The 17,799-nt window shown below is 35.4% G+C and overlaps 1 protein-coding gene across 1 annotated transcript in view; it reads left to right on the top strand.

Moving 5' to 3' along the window:
• LRRFIP2 (LRR binding FLII interacting protein 2) overlaps positions 1-17,799 on the top strand; it is a gene marked incomplete in the record, with an annotated part of 71,883 nt that overhangs the window by 28,846 nt on the left and 25,238 nt on the right. The window contains 9 exon segments of the mRNA XM_015811738.1: positions 548-595; positions 684-728; positions 1,908-1,955; positions 2,046-2,096; positions 3,668-3,736; positions 5,916-6,029; positions 13,952-13,996; positions 14,764-14,871; positions 15,911-15,982. Of these exon segments, the coding sequence (XP_015667224.1) occupies positions 548-595; positions 684-728; positions 1,908-1,955; positions 2,046-2,096; positions 3,668-3,736; positions 5,916-6,029; positions 13,952-13,996; positions 14,764-14,871; positions 15,911-15,982 (600 nt within the window).

Below are 17,799 nucleotides of genomic sequence, written 5' to 3'. Positions count from 1 at the left end.
TTTTTTTTTTTGTATGAATTATTTTGCTGAATAGATTTTTTCTTTAGTAAAGCATAAAAGCATGAGAATTAGCATAAAAGCTTTGCTTCATTTGAGTGTCATTTGAATTAACAATTGGCCAAGGATCCAGTGATTGGCCAAGAATCCAGTTTTGGTCCTATATTAGTTGATGAAGCATGAATCAAGTTAGAATTAGAAGTAGAGTAGGTTCAGAAATTTAGATTTCTTTTCACTTTTTGACATGCAACTTCCTGATTTAAATTTGCCAATATGTTAACAATAGATCTGACACATTTTAATATTATAGACAATCATTCTAAAGAGGTTTGTTCTGAAAGATAGGACCACTGTCAGCTTATGGATGGCAATTTTTTTATTAAATATCTAATGGAATGTATAATCTATTACTGCCAGCTTTGGGCTGTGAATGCACTGTTTCTGTTCTATCATTTTATGACAATACTCACACTGTTCCTTATCTGCATGTTTGATGTACAATGTGCATCATTTATTCAGCATTCACTATAATTCTTTATTCTTCTCACAGTCATCATCTCTATACAATGAACCTCTGGCAACAACTAAGAATTACAGGGTTAGTAAAATATAACATGATAGACAATGTTTAGGTATTGCAATATTCATGTATACAGGAAATCTAAAAAAAGTACTCTGTTCTATAGGCTTCCCCAGATGTAAACACTGGTTTGATAAGAAGTACCAGTTTGGTTCGTATGTAGATCTGCATGTGACTTTAGCCTGCTTTCTGAGCATACTGTTCCCTGAGAGCATTGTGTATCATTATTTTGTAAATGTTTAGGTTAAGTTTGCAAAAATATAAGAATGGAGAATATCAGAAAACTATTTTGAGAAGACACAAACTGTATGTAAACTGTGGGCTCTTAAAACTGTAGGGATTTTCTTAAATGAAGACATACTAAGTGGTTGGTTGCTTGGTTGTCTTTGAAACCGCGCTGTAAGAATGAAAATATGTGGACTAACTAAGCTTTTCTTTTGTAGTAAATGGTTTTGACTTGGAATTTTAAAATACAATAAATTGCTAAGTTTGCAAGATTCTTAATATTTTGTTGGAAAAATTCTTTGAATAACAAGATGATAATTTTATCTATAAAAATCAATAAGCACAGTGAATGTGGTTGCTGCAAAATATAAAATATTCTAAGGATTGTTTAAGAGATAGGACAAGCTATATTATAATCATGAACCCTTTTGTTGTTGTTGTTGAGAGCTAAATTACCAGTACAGGTAGTCCTTGAATTATATCCATTTATTTAGTGACTGTTCAAAGTTGCACTAAAAAAATTGACTTATGACTGTTTTTCACACTTATGATCTTTACAACATCCTCATAGTCATGATGAAAATTCAGATGCTTGGCAATTGGCATGTATTTATGCCGCTTGCAGTGTCATGGGGTCATTGATCACCTTTTGCAACCTTTGACCAGCCATCAATAGAGAAGCCAGATTCACTTAACAGCCATGTTACTAACTTAACAACTGCAGTGATTCATTTAAGAACTTTGTCAAGAAAGATCATAAAATGGGAACAAAACTCACTTAACAACCTTCTCAGAAACAGAATTTTTGGGCTTAATTGTGATTGTAATTTGTGTCTGCATGCTGGTAGTGCATTTAAAAAAACCCTAAAAGACTCTTTTTCTGTTTTTATAAGACCTAAACTACTTATATCATAACTCCTACCCCATCAATATGTCCGTTTACCTGTTTAAGTTGCCCTTCCCCCTTTCCGTTTCACTGTTCTCAGCTAAATGAAATAAGAGGCATTAGGTTGTATAGCTGTTCATCCATGTTGTATCAGAAAGTACTTACAGGTTTATTCTGTACTTTTATATAACAACAAACACTATTTTCTTTGTTCTCTAGGCATCATTATATGATGATGGATTGTATAAATCGTATAGTAATCGTACTGTAAGTCTATAGGAACTTCATTTTACAAGTTTGGCATGTGTATGTGAAAATAAACAGCTGAAAAAGTATTTCACAACATTTGTTTTTTAGCCCTCAGAATATAGTTATTCAAGAGCAAGTTCAGCACGAAGTAGTCCAGTGGTGAGATGTCTCTGCATGTCTTAAAGCCTTCTATTTTTATGGATAACTCTGATATTAAATAGATATAGAATATTAATTTGCATTATTTACGATAATGTAAATGTAGAGTTGTTGGCTGTCATTCTGGGAATCTCTACTTCTTCAATTATATACTTTTGGAAGAAGAATATTAATTATTTTTAGCAAGAAATGTAAACTATAGTTGAAAGAATGTAATATTCTAAAATCATTTTTAAAATTTTATATTTAACAAATATTGAAATTTTGCATGCTTATCATATTGTATTTGTTCTGTAGCTAATGATAAGCAGAGAGAGTACTTAAGGTTTTCAATTAAATCTTCCTTTCATATTCACGTTCTAATTTTAAATGGCCATTGTATCAGGAACTGATGTAATACAATTTCCACCACTACTGCATTTAATAAAAGCTCAGTTGTTCACTATCACAAGTTAACACTATGAATGTAATTTGATCCTATGATAACAGATAGCTTTCTTTACCCAGGGTCAGAATGGGGAAACTTTGATGATCAAGGATTACATTTCATGTTTTCAGAGGAAGGAAAGTTGTTGTGAATAAGTTCAATGTTGCCAGGATTGTATGTATTTGTTTAGGATCCGGAGTTTGCAAAAATAGATTCAGGGATCCAAAATTGTCCATCTATCCATAAAGCAGGGGTGTCAAATTCAATTTCATTGAGAGCCGCATCAGCATTGCGGTTGCCCTTGGGGGGGTGAGTGGGTGTGGCCAGAGTGGGTGCAGCCTACTAGGTGGGCGTGGCCAGTTCTACATCATTCACGTCAAGGGTGCCTGTGAGGGCCTGGGCAGGAGTGGGACAGATCTGAGGGTCTCTGGCAGAAGGGGGTGGGACCGGGGCAAGTGCGAAGGCATGGTCCACCGGGGCAAGTGCCAAAATGGCCACCACAAAATTGTACATTGGCTCCCGGCTGGCCTGGGTGAGGGCCAAGGCAGTGGGGGCCGTTCTCTCACGGTTTCCAGGCTTGCTTCACGGGCCACATGAAACTACTTCATAGGCCGCATCGGCCCCCGGGCCTTGTGTTTGACATGTCTGCCATAGAGTATAATAAAGACCTATTTTCTATGCTACTTAATGGAAGAGCTGAGAGGTTTTGTATTCTATCTTGCCAGGCAGAATTAAAATATACCAAGTTGGTTGTTGATTATTTGTAATCTCACATAGAGTCACCCAGTTAGAAAAAACAGCGTGAGCATAACTAAGAAAACTTTTTGAAGATGGGACTATGTAGACAGCAGTGATTTAATTAAGCCAATTATGTCTTCAAATTAGTCAATTATTTTGCATAAATACTAGTTTGAAACATTGTTAAGACACTGAAGTGAAAAGTTGCAGGTTATCTTCTCTCTGTGCAGCCTACCTCTCATACCAGAATCCAGCATCACAAAGGTATTTCTTCACAATACTGCTCTGGTTTATTTATTATCCAGTTAAGTCCTTAACATTGTAGAAAGTTCTTAATATTGATTTATATAAATATGTACTGTGTATAATAGCAACCTAGTTAATTATTTATTTCCAACTCTTATAGTTTACAGATGATGAATCAGGCAGCATTGCATCCTCTGACCATGCTGTACGAGGTTATAGGGATAGTGTGGTGAGCAATGTTGCATGATTGATATAGGTCTGCTGTGTTCTAATTTTGTCAATTCATAACGTGTGAAATTTTACAGTTCCTAATCTTGATATGTATAATAGATATTCCTATTTGTATTGGATATACTCATTAGCTTAAAAGTATTTTAGTTTATAACCCCTCAAGGTAGAATTGCACTACTTTTAAAATACTCTTATTTTTTTATCCTTAACATGTTTATTAAATTATCTCCTAGCTTATGTCCTAACTTAATGTTGATAGTATTATTTTAAGTGTGTAAAATGAGAACAATTATACATATATAATAAATGTATATGCATAAATGTATTAATATATAGTCATTGCATGTGAAAGGATAAAACAATAAAGGAAATGAATTCTTGATTCCTTTAGAATTAACAGCTATACTATTACAACTATAATATTTTCAAATATTAAAAAACCCTCCTTTCATATTAAAGTACAAGCAATCATATCCAAATTCATTTATATAGATTATGTATTAACATTTATATATTTCTAAACAACAATGTCCATAATATGTAATTTGCAATGTATTTTATATTTATTATCTAATAAACTAATAGATTCAGATTAGGCTTTAGAAGGAATAAGTTGCTTAAAAGCCCTCAGTGTTAGATAAATTCAGTGTAGTTGAGTTCCAAATCTAATAATGACTACAAAGATATTCTACACCTTACTAAATGGACTATTTCTTTCTTTTTTTAAAAAAAAAAGTCTCTCCATTTATTTCACTTTCAAGTAGTTTTTACAAGTCTTATAAATGCCTAAATGCCTCATAACGTTTTTTAAAGATTGTGAAATGTAAAGGAGATTATATTTTTAATAATGAATAACTTCTTTTTAATCATTGAATTATACATAACAGATAGAAACTTGCCAGGCTAAACCTTTATGACTCTCAGTTTAACAGATATACTCTGGGAGATTCTAGGGAGTGACTATCCTTACATTCTTCCTCTGATTCCATCCTCAGGCTGTGCTGTCTCTTAGGTCTCCCCTACCTCCCTTCTCAAATGTGTCCCTCCTTCCTGGGAAACTGCATTTCACTTTGGTCTATCAAATCAGCTCCCCCCCTCAGCACCCTCTTTTATACCATGATCCAATATAATGCAAACTTATATTCATTTAAGAGTTCTGCTTTGTACATGTGTAATGTGCTTGTTTGTAAAATTTAACACTGGCTATTGATTTGTATAAAACAAGATTTTTGTATTTTCTATGGGTAACATGTCTGTTCCTTTGTACTAGAATCCAACTTTAATCTAGAACAGTTAAAATAACAGTAGATTGTCTTAATGTTTTAATTGAGAATCAAACCTTCATTTATTCTTCTAATGACTGAATTTGTAAGTCAACTTCCAATTCTAGATACTTCAGAGTCCAAATTTGGACATAACATTAAGCATTTTTTGCTAATAATTTGTGAAATAAGAAACAATTATTGTGAGGGATTTTGAAGAATAAGTATATTAAATTTTTAGAATACTCTAGGCATGTAATTTATTCCAGTTTAATTAGCCTGGCCTTGCCTTGTTAACAAAAAAATGGATATGTTTTTCAGCTTTAATTTTAAAAATGGATCTGAATATGCAGTGTCTTTTGAGTTATTTCCATAGTGAGGGAAGTATTTTAAAGATCAATAGAGAAGAGAGAGTAATCTGTATACTAGCCCTATACTAAGAAAAGATGTGGGAGAAAATTATGTAATAGGACAGTTATATACAGGAGCATGTTTAGAGATCTGATCACAAAGAAATGATAAAACCAACTAATATTTAGGAAGATTGATGTTTTGGATATTTTAACCACATTTTTTAACAGAATGAGGTTAGAAATATATAATAGCATTATTGCTTTACATATTAAAACTATGTAAATGTGATTGAATTGAAAAACACTACCAGATTCTGCAATTTTTGTTAGACTTATGTGGCTTTGAAAATCCATAGTTTTGTTGTGAAACTATTAATAGTAGCCTTAATATTTTAAAATCAAGATTAAGAGAGACCTCATTATTCAAAGGAAACTCTCAAAACAATTTTGATTAAGAGAAAAGAATAGCATGAACAAATTATATATATTTTTTGTTTCTGATTTTTTTTCCTATCATTTTCTTGCCATCTGTTTTGTTTGTTGTTTGTTTTGATTACTGAAGTCAAGTGATTTTCATCATCATGGGGAAACTGCAGCTGATTATTTTAGCCGCACTAATCGTAGGGGAAGCATTGTTTCTGACTTGGATGATGTCAGCATTCCAGACATGAACAATGTGAGTGTATTTAACATAAAGTTGATGACATTGCTGCAAGTTTTTCTTGGTAAATGTGTTAATATTTTTCTATTGTTTGTTAGTTTCATTAATGGCAATAATGTTAATTTATTATCTTGCATATACTTTTATATTTATATTTTAAGTTCACTATTATGATTGGAGTCTTATATTTTGTATGATTTTAAAAATTACATTTGGGGATTAGGTAAAGTGGATATGATCTAATCATAATACTTATTTGTATTTGAGTTAAATATGCGTATGGCTCTATGACGTTTACATTAAAATATATTGATGGTATGTCATTTTAATACATTTGATTACATCTCAAATATTTTTACATTTAGGTAAAAAAGTTCTTGAGTTTTTCAAAAATTTTGTTGTTTGTTGCGAAGTCATGTCCGACCCATCGCGACCCCATGGACAATGTTCCTCCAGGCCTTCCTGTCCTCTACCATCTTCTGGAGTCCATTTAAGCTCACGCCTACTGCTTCAGTGACTCCATCCAGCCACCTCATTCTCTGTCATTCCCTTCTTCTATTGCCCTCAATCTTTCCCAGCATTAGGCTCTTCTCCAGTGAGTCCTTCCTTCTCATTAGATGGCCAAAGTATTTGAGTTTCAACTTTAGGATCTGGCCTTCTAAAGAGCAGTCAGGGTTGATCTCCTCTAGGACTGACCGGTTTGATCACCTTGCAGTCCAGGGGACTCGCAGGAGTCTTCTCCAGCACCATAGTTCAAAGGCCTTAATTCTTTTGCGCTCAGCCTTTCTTATGGTCCAGCATTCACAGCCATACATTGCAACTGGGAAAGCTATCGCCTTGACTATATGTACTTTTATTGGCAGGGTGATGTCTCTGCTTTTTAGTATGCTGTCTAGATTTGCCTTAGCTTTCCTCCCCAGGAGCAAGCATCTTTTAATTTCTTGGCTGCAATCCCCATCTGTGGTGATCTTGAAGCCTAGGAAGATAAAATCTGTCACTACCTCCATTTCTTCCCCATCTATTTGTCAGGAATTGAGAGGGCCAGATGCCATGATCTTGGTTTTCTTAATGTTGAGTTTCAAGCCAACTTTTGCACTCTCCTTCTTCACCCGCATCAAGAGGCTCTTTAGTTCCTCTTCACTTTCTGCCATTAGAGTGGTATCATCTGCATATCTTAGGTTGTTGATATTTCTCCCGGCAATCTTAATTCCAATTTGATTCATCTAGCCCGGCCTTTCTCATGATGTGCTCTGCATATAAGTTAAATAGGCAGGGCAACAGAATACAGCCTTGCCGAACTCCTTTCCCAATTTTGAACCAATCAATGGTTCCGTGTCCAGTTCTCATTGTTGCTCCTTGGTCCGCATATAGGTTTCTCAAGAGACAAATAAGATGGTCTGGTACTCCCATCACCTTAAGAACTTGCCACAATTTGTTGTGATCCACACAATCAAAGGCTTTAGCATAGTCAATGAAGCAGAAGTAGATGTTTTTCTGGAACTCTCTAGCTTTCTCCATGATCCAGCGTATGTTGGCAATTTGATTTCTAGTTCCTCTGCCTCTTCGAAATCCTGCCTGTACTTCTAGAAGTTCTCAATCCACATACTGCTAGAGTCTAGCTTGTAGGATTTTAAGCATAACTTTACTTGCATGTGAAATGAGTGCAATGGTGCGATAGTTTGAACATTCTTTGGCATTGCCTTTCTTTGGAATTGGAATGTAAACTGACCTTTTCCAACCCTGTGGCCACTGTTGAGTTTTCCAAATTTGCTGGCTAATTGAGTGTAGCACTTTTACTGCATAGTCTTTTAAGATTTTGAATAGCTCAGCTGGAATACTGTCACTTCCACTAGCTTTGTTGTTGCTCAGCTTTCCTAAGGCCCATTTCACTTCACATTCTAGGATGTCTGGCTTGAGGTCAGTGACCACCCCATCGTGGTTATCAGGGATGTTAAGCTCATTTTTGTATAGTTCTTCTGTGTAATTTTGCCACCTCTTCTTAATCTCTTCTGCCTCTGTTAGGTCCCTGCCATTTTGTTCCTTTATCATGCCCATATTTGCATGAAACGTTCCCTTCATATCTCCAATTTTCTTGAAGAGATCTCTGGTTCTCCCTATTCTATTGTTTTCTTCTATTTCCTTGTACTGTTCATTTAAGAAGGCATGCTTATCTCTTCTAGTTATTCTCTGGAATTCTGCATTCAGTTGGGTATATCTTTCTCTTTGTCCCTTGCCTTTCGCTTCCCTTCTTTCCTCAGCTATTTGCAAAGCTTCCTCAGACAGCCATTTTGCTTTCTTGCATTTCTTTTTCTTTGGGATAGTTTTAGTTGCTACCTCTTGTACAATGTTGCAAACCTCCGTCCATAGTTCTTCAGGCACTCTGTCTATCAGATCTAATTCCTTAAATCTATTTGTCACCTCTACTATATATTCATCAGGGATATGATTTAGTTCATACCTGAGTGGCCTAGTGTTTTTCCCTACTTTCTTCAATTTAAGCCTAAATTTTGCAATGAGAAGCTCATGATCTGAGCCATAATCAGCTCCTGGTCTTGTTTTTATTGATTGTATAGAGCTTCTCCATCTTTGGCTGCAGAGCACATGGTCAATCTGATTTCTGTGTTGACCGTTTGGTGATGTCCATGTGTAGAGCCGTCTCTTGGGTTGTTGGAAAAGAGTGTTTGCTGTGACCATCGTATTCTCTTGACAAAATTCTATCAGCCTGTGCCCTGCTTCATTTTGTACTCCAAGGCCAAACTTGCCTGTTATTCCAGTTATCTTTTGGCTTCCTACTTTAGCATTCCAATCCCCCATAATGATAAGGACATCATTTTTTGGTGTTGATTCTATAAGGTGCTGTAGGGCTTCATAAAACTGGTCAATTTCATCCTCTTCAGCACCAGTGGTTGGGGCATAGTCTTGCACTACTGTGATATTGAATGGTTTGCCTTGGATTCGCACTGAGATCATTCTGTCATTCGGGGGATTGTATCCCAGTATTGCTTTTCCTACTCTTTTATTGACTATGAAGGCTACTCCATTTCTTCTGAGACATTCTTGCCCGCAGTAGTATACCTGATGGTCCTCTGAATTAAATTCACCCATTCCTGTCCATTTTAGTTTGCTGATTCGTAAGATGTCGATGTTCAGTCTTGTCATCTCTTGTTTGACCACGTCCAATTTGCCTTGATTCATGGATCTTACATTCCATGTTCCTATGGATAAAAGATCTTTACAGCAGTGGACTTTCCTTTCACCACTAGATGCATCCACAGCTGAGCATTCTTTCGGCTTTGGCCCAGTTGCTTCATTCTTTCTGGCGCTACTAGTACTAGTCCTCTGCTCTTCCCCAGTAGCATATTGGACACCTTCTTACCTGAGGTGCTCAACTTCCAGTGTCATATCTTTTTGCCTTTTGGTACTGTCCATGGGGTTTTCATGGCAAAGATACTGGAGTGGGTTGCCATTTCCTTCTCCAGTGGATCACATTTTGACAGAACTCTCTGCTGTCCATCTTGGGTGGCCCTGCATGGCATAGCTCATGGCTTCATTGAGTTATGCAAGCCCCTTCGCCACGACAAGGCAGTAATCCATGGAGGAGTTTCAAAAATTATAAACTAAATTTACTTACATAGCTTCATATTCTGATGCCATTGATGGCTATTAGAATGTTTTGTAATATTTATTACCTGCTGTATTCATAGTTGGATGAAATGAATGAATGAAATGAAATGTTTTTCACTTCCCTTACCAACTTATCTTAAAGTTCCTGCTACCAAAAAAACCACATTTTTTTTGTATCTCAGAGAACTAAAAATAATTAAATTGTTAATCTGATGTCTGCAAACTTGAATTTCTACTTGGCAAATATTATTATATTTGATAACACAGACTTTTTATGAAGGAAGTGCTGCAGGGAGAAAGGTTAAATTATATTATAATAAACTTTGAATAAAAGTGGATTTTGAGAAAAATGGATATGGAAAGAAATGAAGTCAAAGTGAATGTAGAATCACTGCAAAAATGTAAAAGGTATGAGACTTGTGTGAAAAAAAATTAGATTACTCTTCCAATTTAATGAATAGAAAGAGGATACAGTGGACGTTATATGAAACAGAGTTAAGTGAAACATTTGCAAGGAAAAAAACAAAGTCCAGTTACTTTTTGAAAAAGCACTTTTGGGGCAACCATGATCTCGATGATTGAAAATCTCCATACATATCTTCCCAGCTGATTGGAATTATCCCCCAAGAAATCAGAGGAAGATCAAGATAAAAAAGAAAAGAACTTTGCAGGATCCAATTTGGGTCATTCACCAGGACTAGAGATTTAGTCTTCTGGGCTTTCAGACTTGTCCTGGAGCCCATCCTTAGGGAATTTCTCTCTACCAGAATATGTGCTGGGCTGTTCTATGCATTGTATTTATGTGGGTCCTGTTTAGATATGACTTCCTATTGGTTGATCCGGGCATGTGGCTCCTGACGAGATCATGGTTTCCTTTGATGTAGTGTCCCTATTTATATCCATCCCTCCTCACTTAGCATATGAAGTAAAATATAAAAAAACTAAAAAAAGAGTATGACACAGATCAGAACAACCTAACCAGGACACAAATCATGAAGCTACTTCAGTAGTGCCAATATACCTTCTTCACTTCAAAACGGAAATATATGAGCAAATAAAAGGGATGCTCATGGGATCCCCAATATCAGGAGTCATTGCAGAAACTGCCTTGCATGAACTAGAATACTGCATTTCAAAACTACAGACCTAAATTTTGGGGCCACCATGTGAATGACACATTGGTCATCAGAAGAAGAAATGCAGTGAAAGACTTTCATACCCTACTAAGCTCTATCCTCCCAGACATACAATTCACAGTGGAGGAAGAAACAGCTACGCAATTATCATTTTTAGATGTGCTTGTCAACAGGCAAGAAGATGGAAACCTAGAAATCACGGTTTATCACGAGACCACCAATATTCCATACATTGTTGGTTTCAACAGTAACTATCCACTGTCACACAAAAGAGTTGCATCAGAACACTCTGTGGCAAAGTGAGAACCCACTGTGGTACCTTGCAAGCTAAATAACTGGAGTGAAGGTACCTATGTGAACAATTCAGGCAGAATGGGTACCCACAAAATGCCTATGCAACACTTAAAGAACAGAAATGAACAAAGAAGGTATAAGACCAACTATAGGGCACACCTTGCCATACATCAAAAACATTTTGGAAGTAGAAGAACACAGCTTCTGAAATCTGAAAGTGGGCATTGAACACCGCCCAGAGGCTACCATACAAGGAGAAATCATGCATTGCAAAGATTGCTTGGAAGTGGGAGATACTTCTAATGTAATCTACTGATCCCCCTACATGGATTGCCCCTGTGACTACTTAGGACATACAGGGAAGAAGCTAATCACCAGATTGCAAGAACACAAGCAAAGCAGTCTGAGGGTGGGGCTCCATTAGCAGCATTGACTCTTCCACCCCAAAGACCGTCCCATAGCCTCTCGCTGTTCTCTTCTCAGCTTCCTCTGCACTCGCGCATCAATCACTGGCCCCATGTGATTTTCCTCTCCTGACTCACTTGTCTCAAGCATGGAGGTCTCAGCCTTTCCATCTGAGGGCTGGCGGCAGCCCAGGCTCCACCTCTGTCCCTGGTTGCGACAGTTCCATTCCTTCGTCAGAGCTTTCAGATGGCCCTGACGCTGGGCCCGGCGCCCATTCCTGTGCTTCCTTCTCTGGGCTGTTGAGTTCTCCGGTGGCCGACAGGCCACAACAATTGGTAGCTTCACATTGCAATGAATAAGGACATACATTCAATTTCGCAGCTACTAAGATTGTTGAATAAGCAGGTACAAAGATAGCCATGGAAATTATTGAAGCCTGGGAAATGGATCCCTTGTCAGTCCACAGGAGTGCTGATTTACCACCAGCTTATCAGGTACTTAGGAGCCGAGGACTTAGCAGCATAAGGAAACAACAGCCAATATCTGGCCATCGACACATCGATCAACCAATAGGTAGTCACGGCTAACTAGGCACCGCATAAATACAAAACATAGAATAGCCCAAAGTACATATTCTGATAGAAGTTCCCTGAGGATGGGTTCCACCACGAGTCCAAAAACTCAGAAGACTAAACCTCTGGTCCCAGTGAATGACTCAGATTGGATCTTGCAACATTATCCTGAGCACATATATTTGCCTTCATTCGTAAAAGAACTTTATTTTGGAATTTGAGTTATTGTTAAAAAATAAGTAATTGGTTTAGCTAGAAGCTGCATTAACTTTTAACTTTTATCTGTTACTTAAGGGTACTTCTGTATGTAGAAACTATTGGGATGTTGACTGAGGACTCAAAGGATTTGCAACAAATATTAGATTTTATGATGCAGTATGGAGCTGAAAATTAATGTATCGACAGTCAAAATAGACGTTCTTGACATAAAAAATAAATTACATGTTTATAACTTATATATAAATGTCAAATAACTAATTTGACATTTATATATGTCAAATACAATTTGACATTCTATATAAAAGTCAAATAGTATAGTTTGGTAGAATCTATATTAAAGATAGGGAAATGGATGATAAGATTTAAAAAGTACACAGGGTGATAGAAGGGCAGTAGCATGTTGTCTATGGGATCGAATCCTATCTTTTTATTATTTACCCTCCCATCATTTTCTTAATCTTTCAACTATCTATTACATTATGCTCTCAAAAGAAGCAAAAATGATTATGTAGAGATGGGTACTTATAAAAATGAGAATTGAGTATGTCAAGAGAAACAAATATATAGAAAAAAAGGGAGAGAGGAAAAATGCAGTTGAGGAGAGAAGTTTAAAGAGCCAAGAAATTATACATGGATCTGTTTGGAGTGAGGTTGGTTTGAAGCGGTGGTGGGATTAAGCTGGTTCGCACCACTTTGGCAGAACTGGTAGCTATTTTTTTGTTGCCCAGGCCCAGAATGGACTTCCGGAAGCGGCATCCACACACAGAACTGGTTGTTCACATATTTGAATCCCACCACTGGTTTGAAGGATATAAGAATATCGAGTAACAGAGATGTAGGTCAGAAAATTCCCTACTTCAAACAGATTAGGTAGTTTCAAAGTTGTATGATAATTGAATTTCAAAAAATTATTCTAAAAAATGGAGAAGTAGAGGCTTCATAACCCCCACCTCCGGCCCGATCAATAGTGCAACTACTTATGAAGTCTTTGAATTGAGAGGAATTTGAGGATTTGCATAATATATATTTTATGTAAAACTTTTTCTTGAAAAGCCATATTTCTCTTTTTAAATGTTTTTCTTTTTCTTATGCCTTTAATTCTTCTGTTATTCTGTGCTCTTTTTCTATGCTTGGATAATGGTGCTTACCAAATAAGAGATTGGGAATGATGCTTATATATTTATGTATAATGAATATAATGAATAACATATTTTGGGGGGAATATCCATAGAAATAATTTTGATCTTTTAGCTTTGTGTTCCTTTCTTGGTTTTAATTTTCAAATTTTCATCTGAAGTTTTAATTAAAATTGAGCCCTTATTTATAATAAATAGGTCTGAAGTAGTGTATTAAATTCCTAATCAATTTGTACCACTATGAGTTTGTTTTCTTTTTTATTTGTTTTCAGGTGATAGCCATTAATTTTTAAAACTGTTAATATTCTTGTTAAAATTAAAAGGCTACAGGTAAGTAGCTGTAGGATTATAGTTTTAATTTGTTTTGTGACATCTATTTATAATGAGTTTCATAAAGGTATATATTTAGAGACTCTGTTGTAAGATAGAAAAAAGACAAAAATCAGTATGCTAATATTCTGGTTATATCCACATTGATAAAAAGTAATCTTTTCAACTCAAATATATCATTGAAATTAATTTAAAACATTAAATTTTTAAATATTTTTCAGCTTGAAGAGAAGACTGACAAACCATATTCTGATTTATATACAAGGGTGAGTTATTGAACAGATTGGTTTTCAAATTATGGGTTTTTCTTAAAAACGTATCAGTACACATGACAATGTGAATCAAAATATATATTTCAGGTCCCCAGCATGTAGAAAGGGTGTATCAGTAGTTGTCTTTATTATTTCACATCTTTACAAATAGAGTAATTTACATTATGATGTATGCAACTAAACCTGTGCAAAATATTTTGCAAAATTAATTAGCATAAATTAAACACCTGCCTGAGAAGCACTAAAGTGGCTTCAACCTTTGCAAAATTTGTGCAGCTTTTTCAGAAGCTGTTCCAATTGTGTAGTTTGCATGCGCATGCACAAGCAGTATTTCTGCTTAGGGGTATGATGAACTAGAGCCAGCTTTCAAAACAACCAGATAAGTTATTGAAATAATGAGTCAATTTTAATACTCAAACAGAATTGTTTCATCTCGGCCAATGTAATTTGTGAAGTATCTCTTCTGAATAATTTGCACAGCTCCATTTACAACTTTCCATTTTTCCTTAAAAATGTAATATAAAAAAGTGGAAGTCAGTCTGAAAAATAATAATAAACCATATAGTGGATTGAATGGAGAAGACATATGTTTAATATTTCCTGATACGATTCAGTAAAATCATTTAACATTACAATAGTCTATATAAGAAAATATTTTTTCCAAAATTATAATATTCTTCTTGGATTGATATATTATTTACATATTTAGCTAAGAAAACTATTAAAATATAAAGGAAATTTAAAACAATTGTCCTCTTTAGCCAGCATCTCGCAATTCAGCAACTCCTTTAAGTGGAAATTCTTCTAGACGAGGAAGCGGAGATACAAGCAGCCTAGTTGATCCTGATACTTCGTTAAGTGAATTGCGGGTGAGCAATTTTTATTGGTTAACAGTAAAAGAAAATTCTTATATATTTCTATCAATCAAATCTTTATTACAATAATAGATTAGCATAAAAAGGATAACTGTATATTTGCAATATGGATGGATGGAAGGAAGGAGAAGAAGAAAGAAAGAAAGAAAGAAAGAAAGAAAGAAAGAAAGAAAGAAAGAAAGAAAGAAAGAAAGAAAGAAAGAAAGAAAGAAAGAAAGAAAATGAGGATTAGATTTGAAACATTTAGATTTTCTCCAGTTTTTTTCTTTATAATCTCTTACTGTAAGAAGAAAGCAGAACATTACTAAAAGTGTAATATAGTTTAGCATAGTTCTAAAATTCTATAGTTCTTGATAATTGTATGTTGTAATGGTTTTAAAATGGGTTGGTTATGTGTCTGACCTGATTTTATAATCTTTTTTCTGCAATCGTTAAGTGAATCCCACGGTTATTAAGTGAACCAGTGGTTCCTGATGGAACCTAGAAATAAGTGCAGAATTTGGCAAAATTGACAAAAAATGAGGTGATATGACCATGGGATGCTTTAAATGGGCATAAAAGTGGCTGTTGCTAAGCAATTGAAGTTCAATCATGTTACTGCAGAAGGGGCTCACCTATCGGAACTTTGAATCTGAGTTGTAGTTCCCTGTTTTGGATTAGTGGCAACTTTGAATGGTTGCTAACCAACCAATCATAAGATGACTACCGGTATATAGAACTCTGCTGTTATAATATTTTAGTTTGCGAATGTCATTATGCATCTTTTCAGATTTGCATTCAAAACAAGAATGTGAACAGTTTATGTCTGAAATTGGTTTTCTCAAAGATTTTGTATTTTAAATGTACTTAAACCTTAAGAAACATAGAGTTAAATTTATATCATCTTCAAGTATCAAGAATATATCATTAATTTAATTTAATCTGTAATTTGTTAGGTAAAACATATATCAAATCACATGATTTTTAAGTCATAGAATTATATAATTAATCTTTATGATGTTCTTATGCAATGGTTCATTCCTATGTCCTGCAGGATATCTATGATCTTAAGGACCAGATACAAGATGTAGAGGGGAGATACATGCAGGGACTTAAAGAACTAAAGGTATTAGGGTTTCTCCCAAGCATGTACTCACTATGGTAATACTTTGGTAATGGCATTTTTACAAATTTCATTAACAGAGCTTTACTAACATACTAATTACTCTTTTTATTAAGTATGTGTCTAACCAGTAAATTGGAGAATGGGTTTTGTACATATAGTTACTAGTATATATTACCTTTTACTTCAATAGTGTCAATGTATATGTGAAAAGCAGTTTGCTGAATATTTTATTTAGCAAATGTTGTATTAATAGTATGTGTTATCAAGTTAATGTCAATTCTTAGTGACCACATAGATAGATTTTATTCATAATGTTCTATTCCTAAATTCATCCTTCACGTCTTCCAATGGTGCATCTATTGCCACTATAACTGTGTCCATCCACCCTGCTCCTATATGTCCTTTTCTTTCCCTCCACCTTTCCCAGCATTAGAGCCTTCTCCAGAGAATTGTCATTGCATAATGTGTCTGAAGTAAGATAATTGGAAGTACTTAATATTGTATAATGTAATTTCCTTTCAATAATTTGAATAATATGACATTGCCAAGTAAAACATTTGTAAGACTAATAATTGGAAAACACTCTGTTAGAGATTGATAGTGAAATTAAAATTAGAATTCTGTTCTGAAGTGAAGTAATAAACCACTAGATAATTTTTAGTAATGCTTTAAGTCACATGGCAAGTGCACAAATGCTTAACACTCTTTGATTCAGATTACTACTCATAAGAAGAGCTCTGCTGGTTTTGACCAAGAACCATCTGATTCTAGTATTTTGTTTCTGAAGTGCTCATAAACAAGAGTTGGAGACATCTTCCTATTAGTGTTGACCTGAAACTAGAATTTGAAACCATGTCCCCTAAATAGGAGCTGATATTAAATCTTCAAGATAAATTGTCATTGAAGTCCTCTGTTTTTCATAAATTTTTCATCTTTACTTAGAAAGCTCTTTTAAAAATCTGATTATATAGATTTTATCCCTCAAAATTGTCACTGTATACGAAAGTTGCCCAAGGTACAGGTGAAACTCGAAAAATTAGAATATCGTGCAAAAGTTCATTTATTTCAGTAATGCAACTTAAAAGGTGAACCTAATATATGAGATAGACTCATTACATGCAAAGCAAGATAGTTCAAGCCGTGATGTGTCATAAGTAGGTGATTATGGCTTACAGCTCATGAAAACCCCAAATCCACAATCTCAGAAAATTAGAATATTGTGAAAAGGTTCAATATTCTAGGCTCGAAGTGTCCCACTCTAATCAGCTAATTAAGCCATAACACCTGCAAAGGGTTCCTGAGCCTTTAAATGGTCTCTCAGTCTGGTTCAGTAGGAATAACAATCATGAGAAAGACTGCTGACCTGACAGTTGTGCAGAAAACCATCATTGACACCCTCCATAAGGAGGGAAAGCCTCAAAAGGTAATTGCAAAAGAAGTTGAATGTTCCCAAAGTGCTGTATCAAAGCACATTAATAGAAAGTTATGTGGAAGGGAAAAGTGTGGAAGAAAAAGGTGCACAAGGAGCAGGGATGACCGCAGCCTGGAGAGGATTGTCAGGAAAAGGCCATTCAAAAGTGTTGGAGGGAGTGGACTGAGGCTGGAGTCAGTGCATCATGAGCCACCACACACAGACGGATCCTGGACATGGGCTTCAAATGTCGTATTCCTCTTGTCAAGCCGCTCCTGAACAACAAACAACGTCAGAAGCGTCTTACCTGGGCTAAAGAAAAACAGAACTGGTCTGTTGCTCAGTGGTCCAAAGTCCTCTTTTCTGATGAGAGCAACTTTTGCATCTCATTTGGGAACCAAGGACC

This window comes from Protobothrops mucrosquamatus, unplaced genomic scaffold, assembly GCF_001527695.2.
Source record: "Protobothrops mucrosquamatus isolate PMUCROS unplaced genomic scaffold, P.Mucros_1.0 scaffold48, whole genome shotgun sequence".
In the NCBI taxonomy this organism is placed as follows: domain Eukaryota; kingdom Metazoa; phylum Chordata; class Lepidosauria; order Squamata; family Viperidae; genus Protobothrops; species Protobothrops mucrosquamatus.
This window is presented reverse-complemented; position numbering and strand designations above follow the sequence as displayed.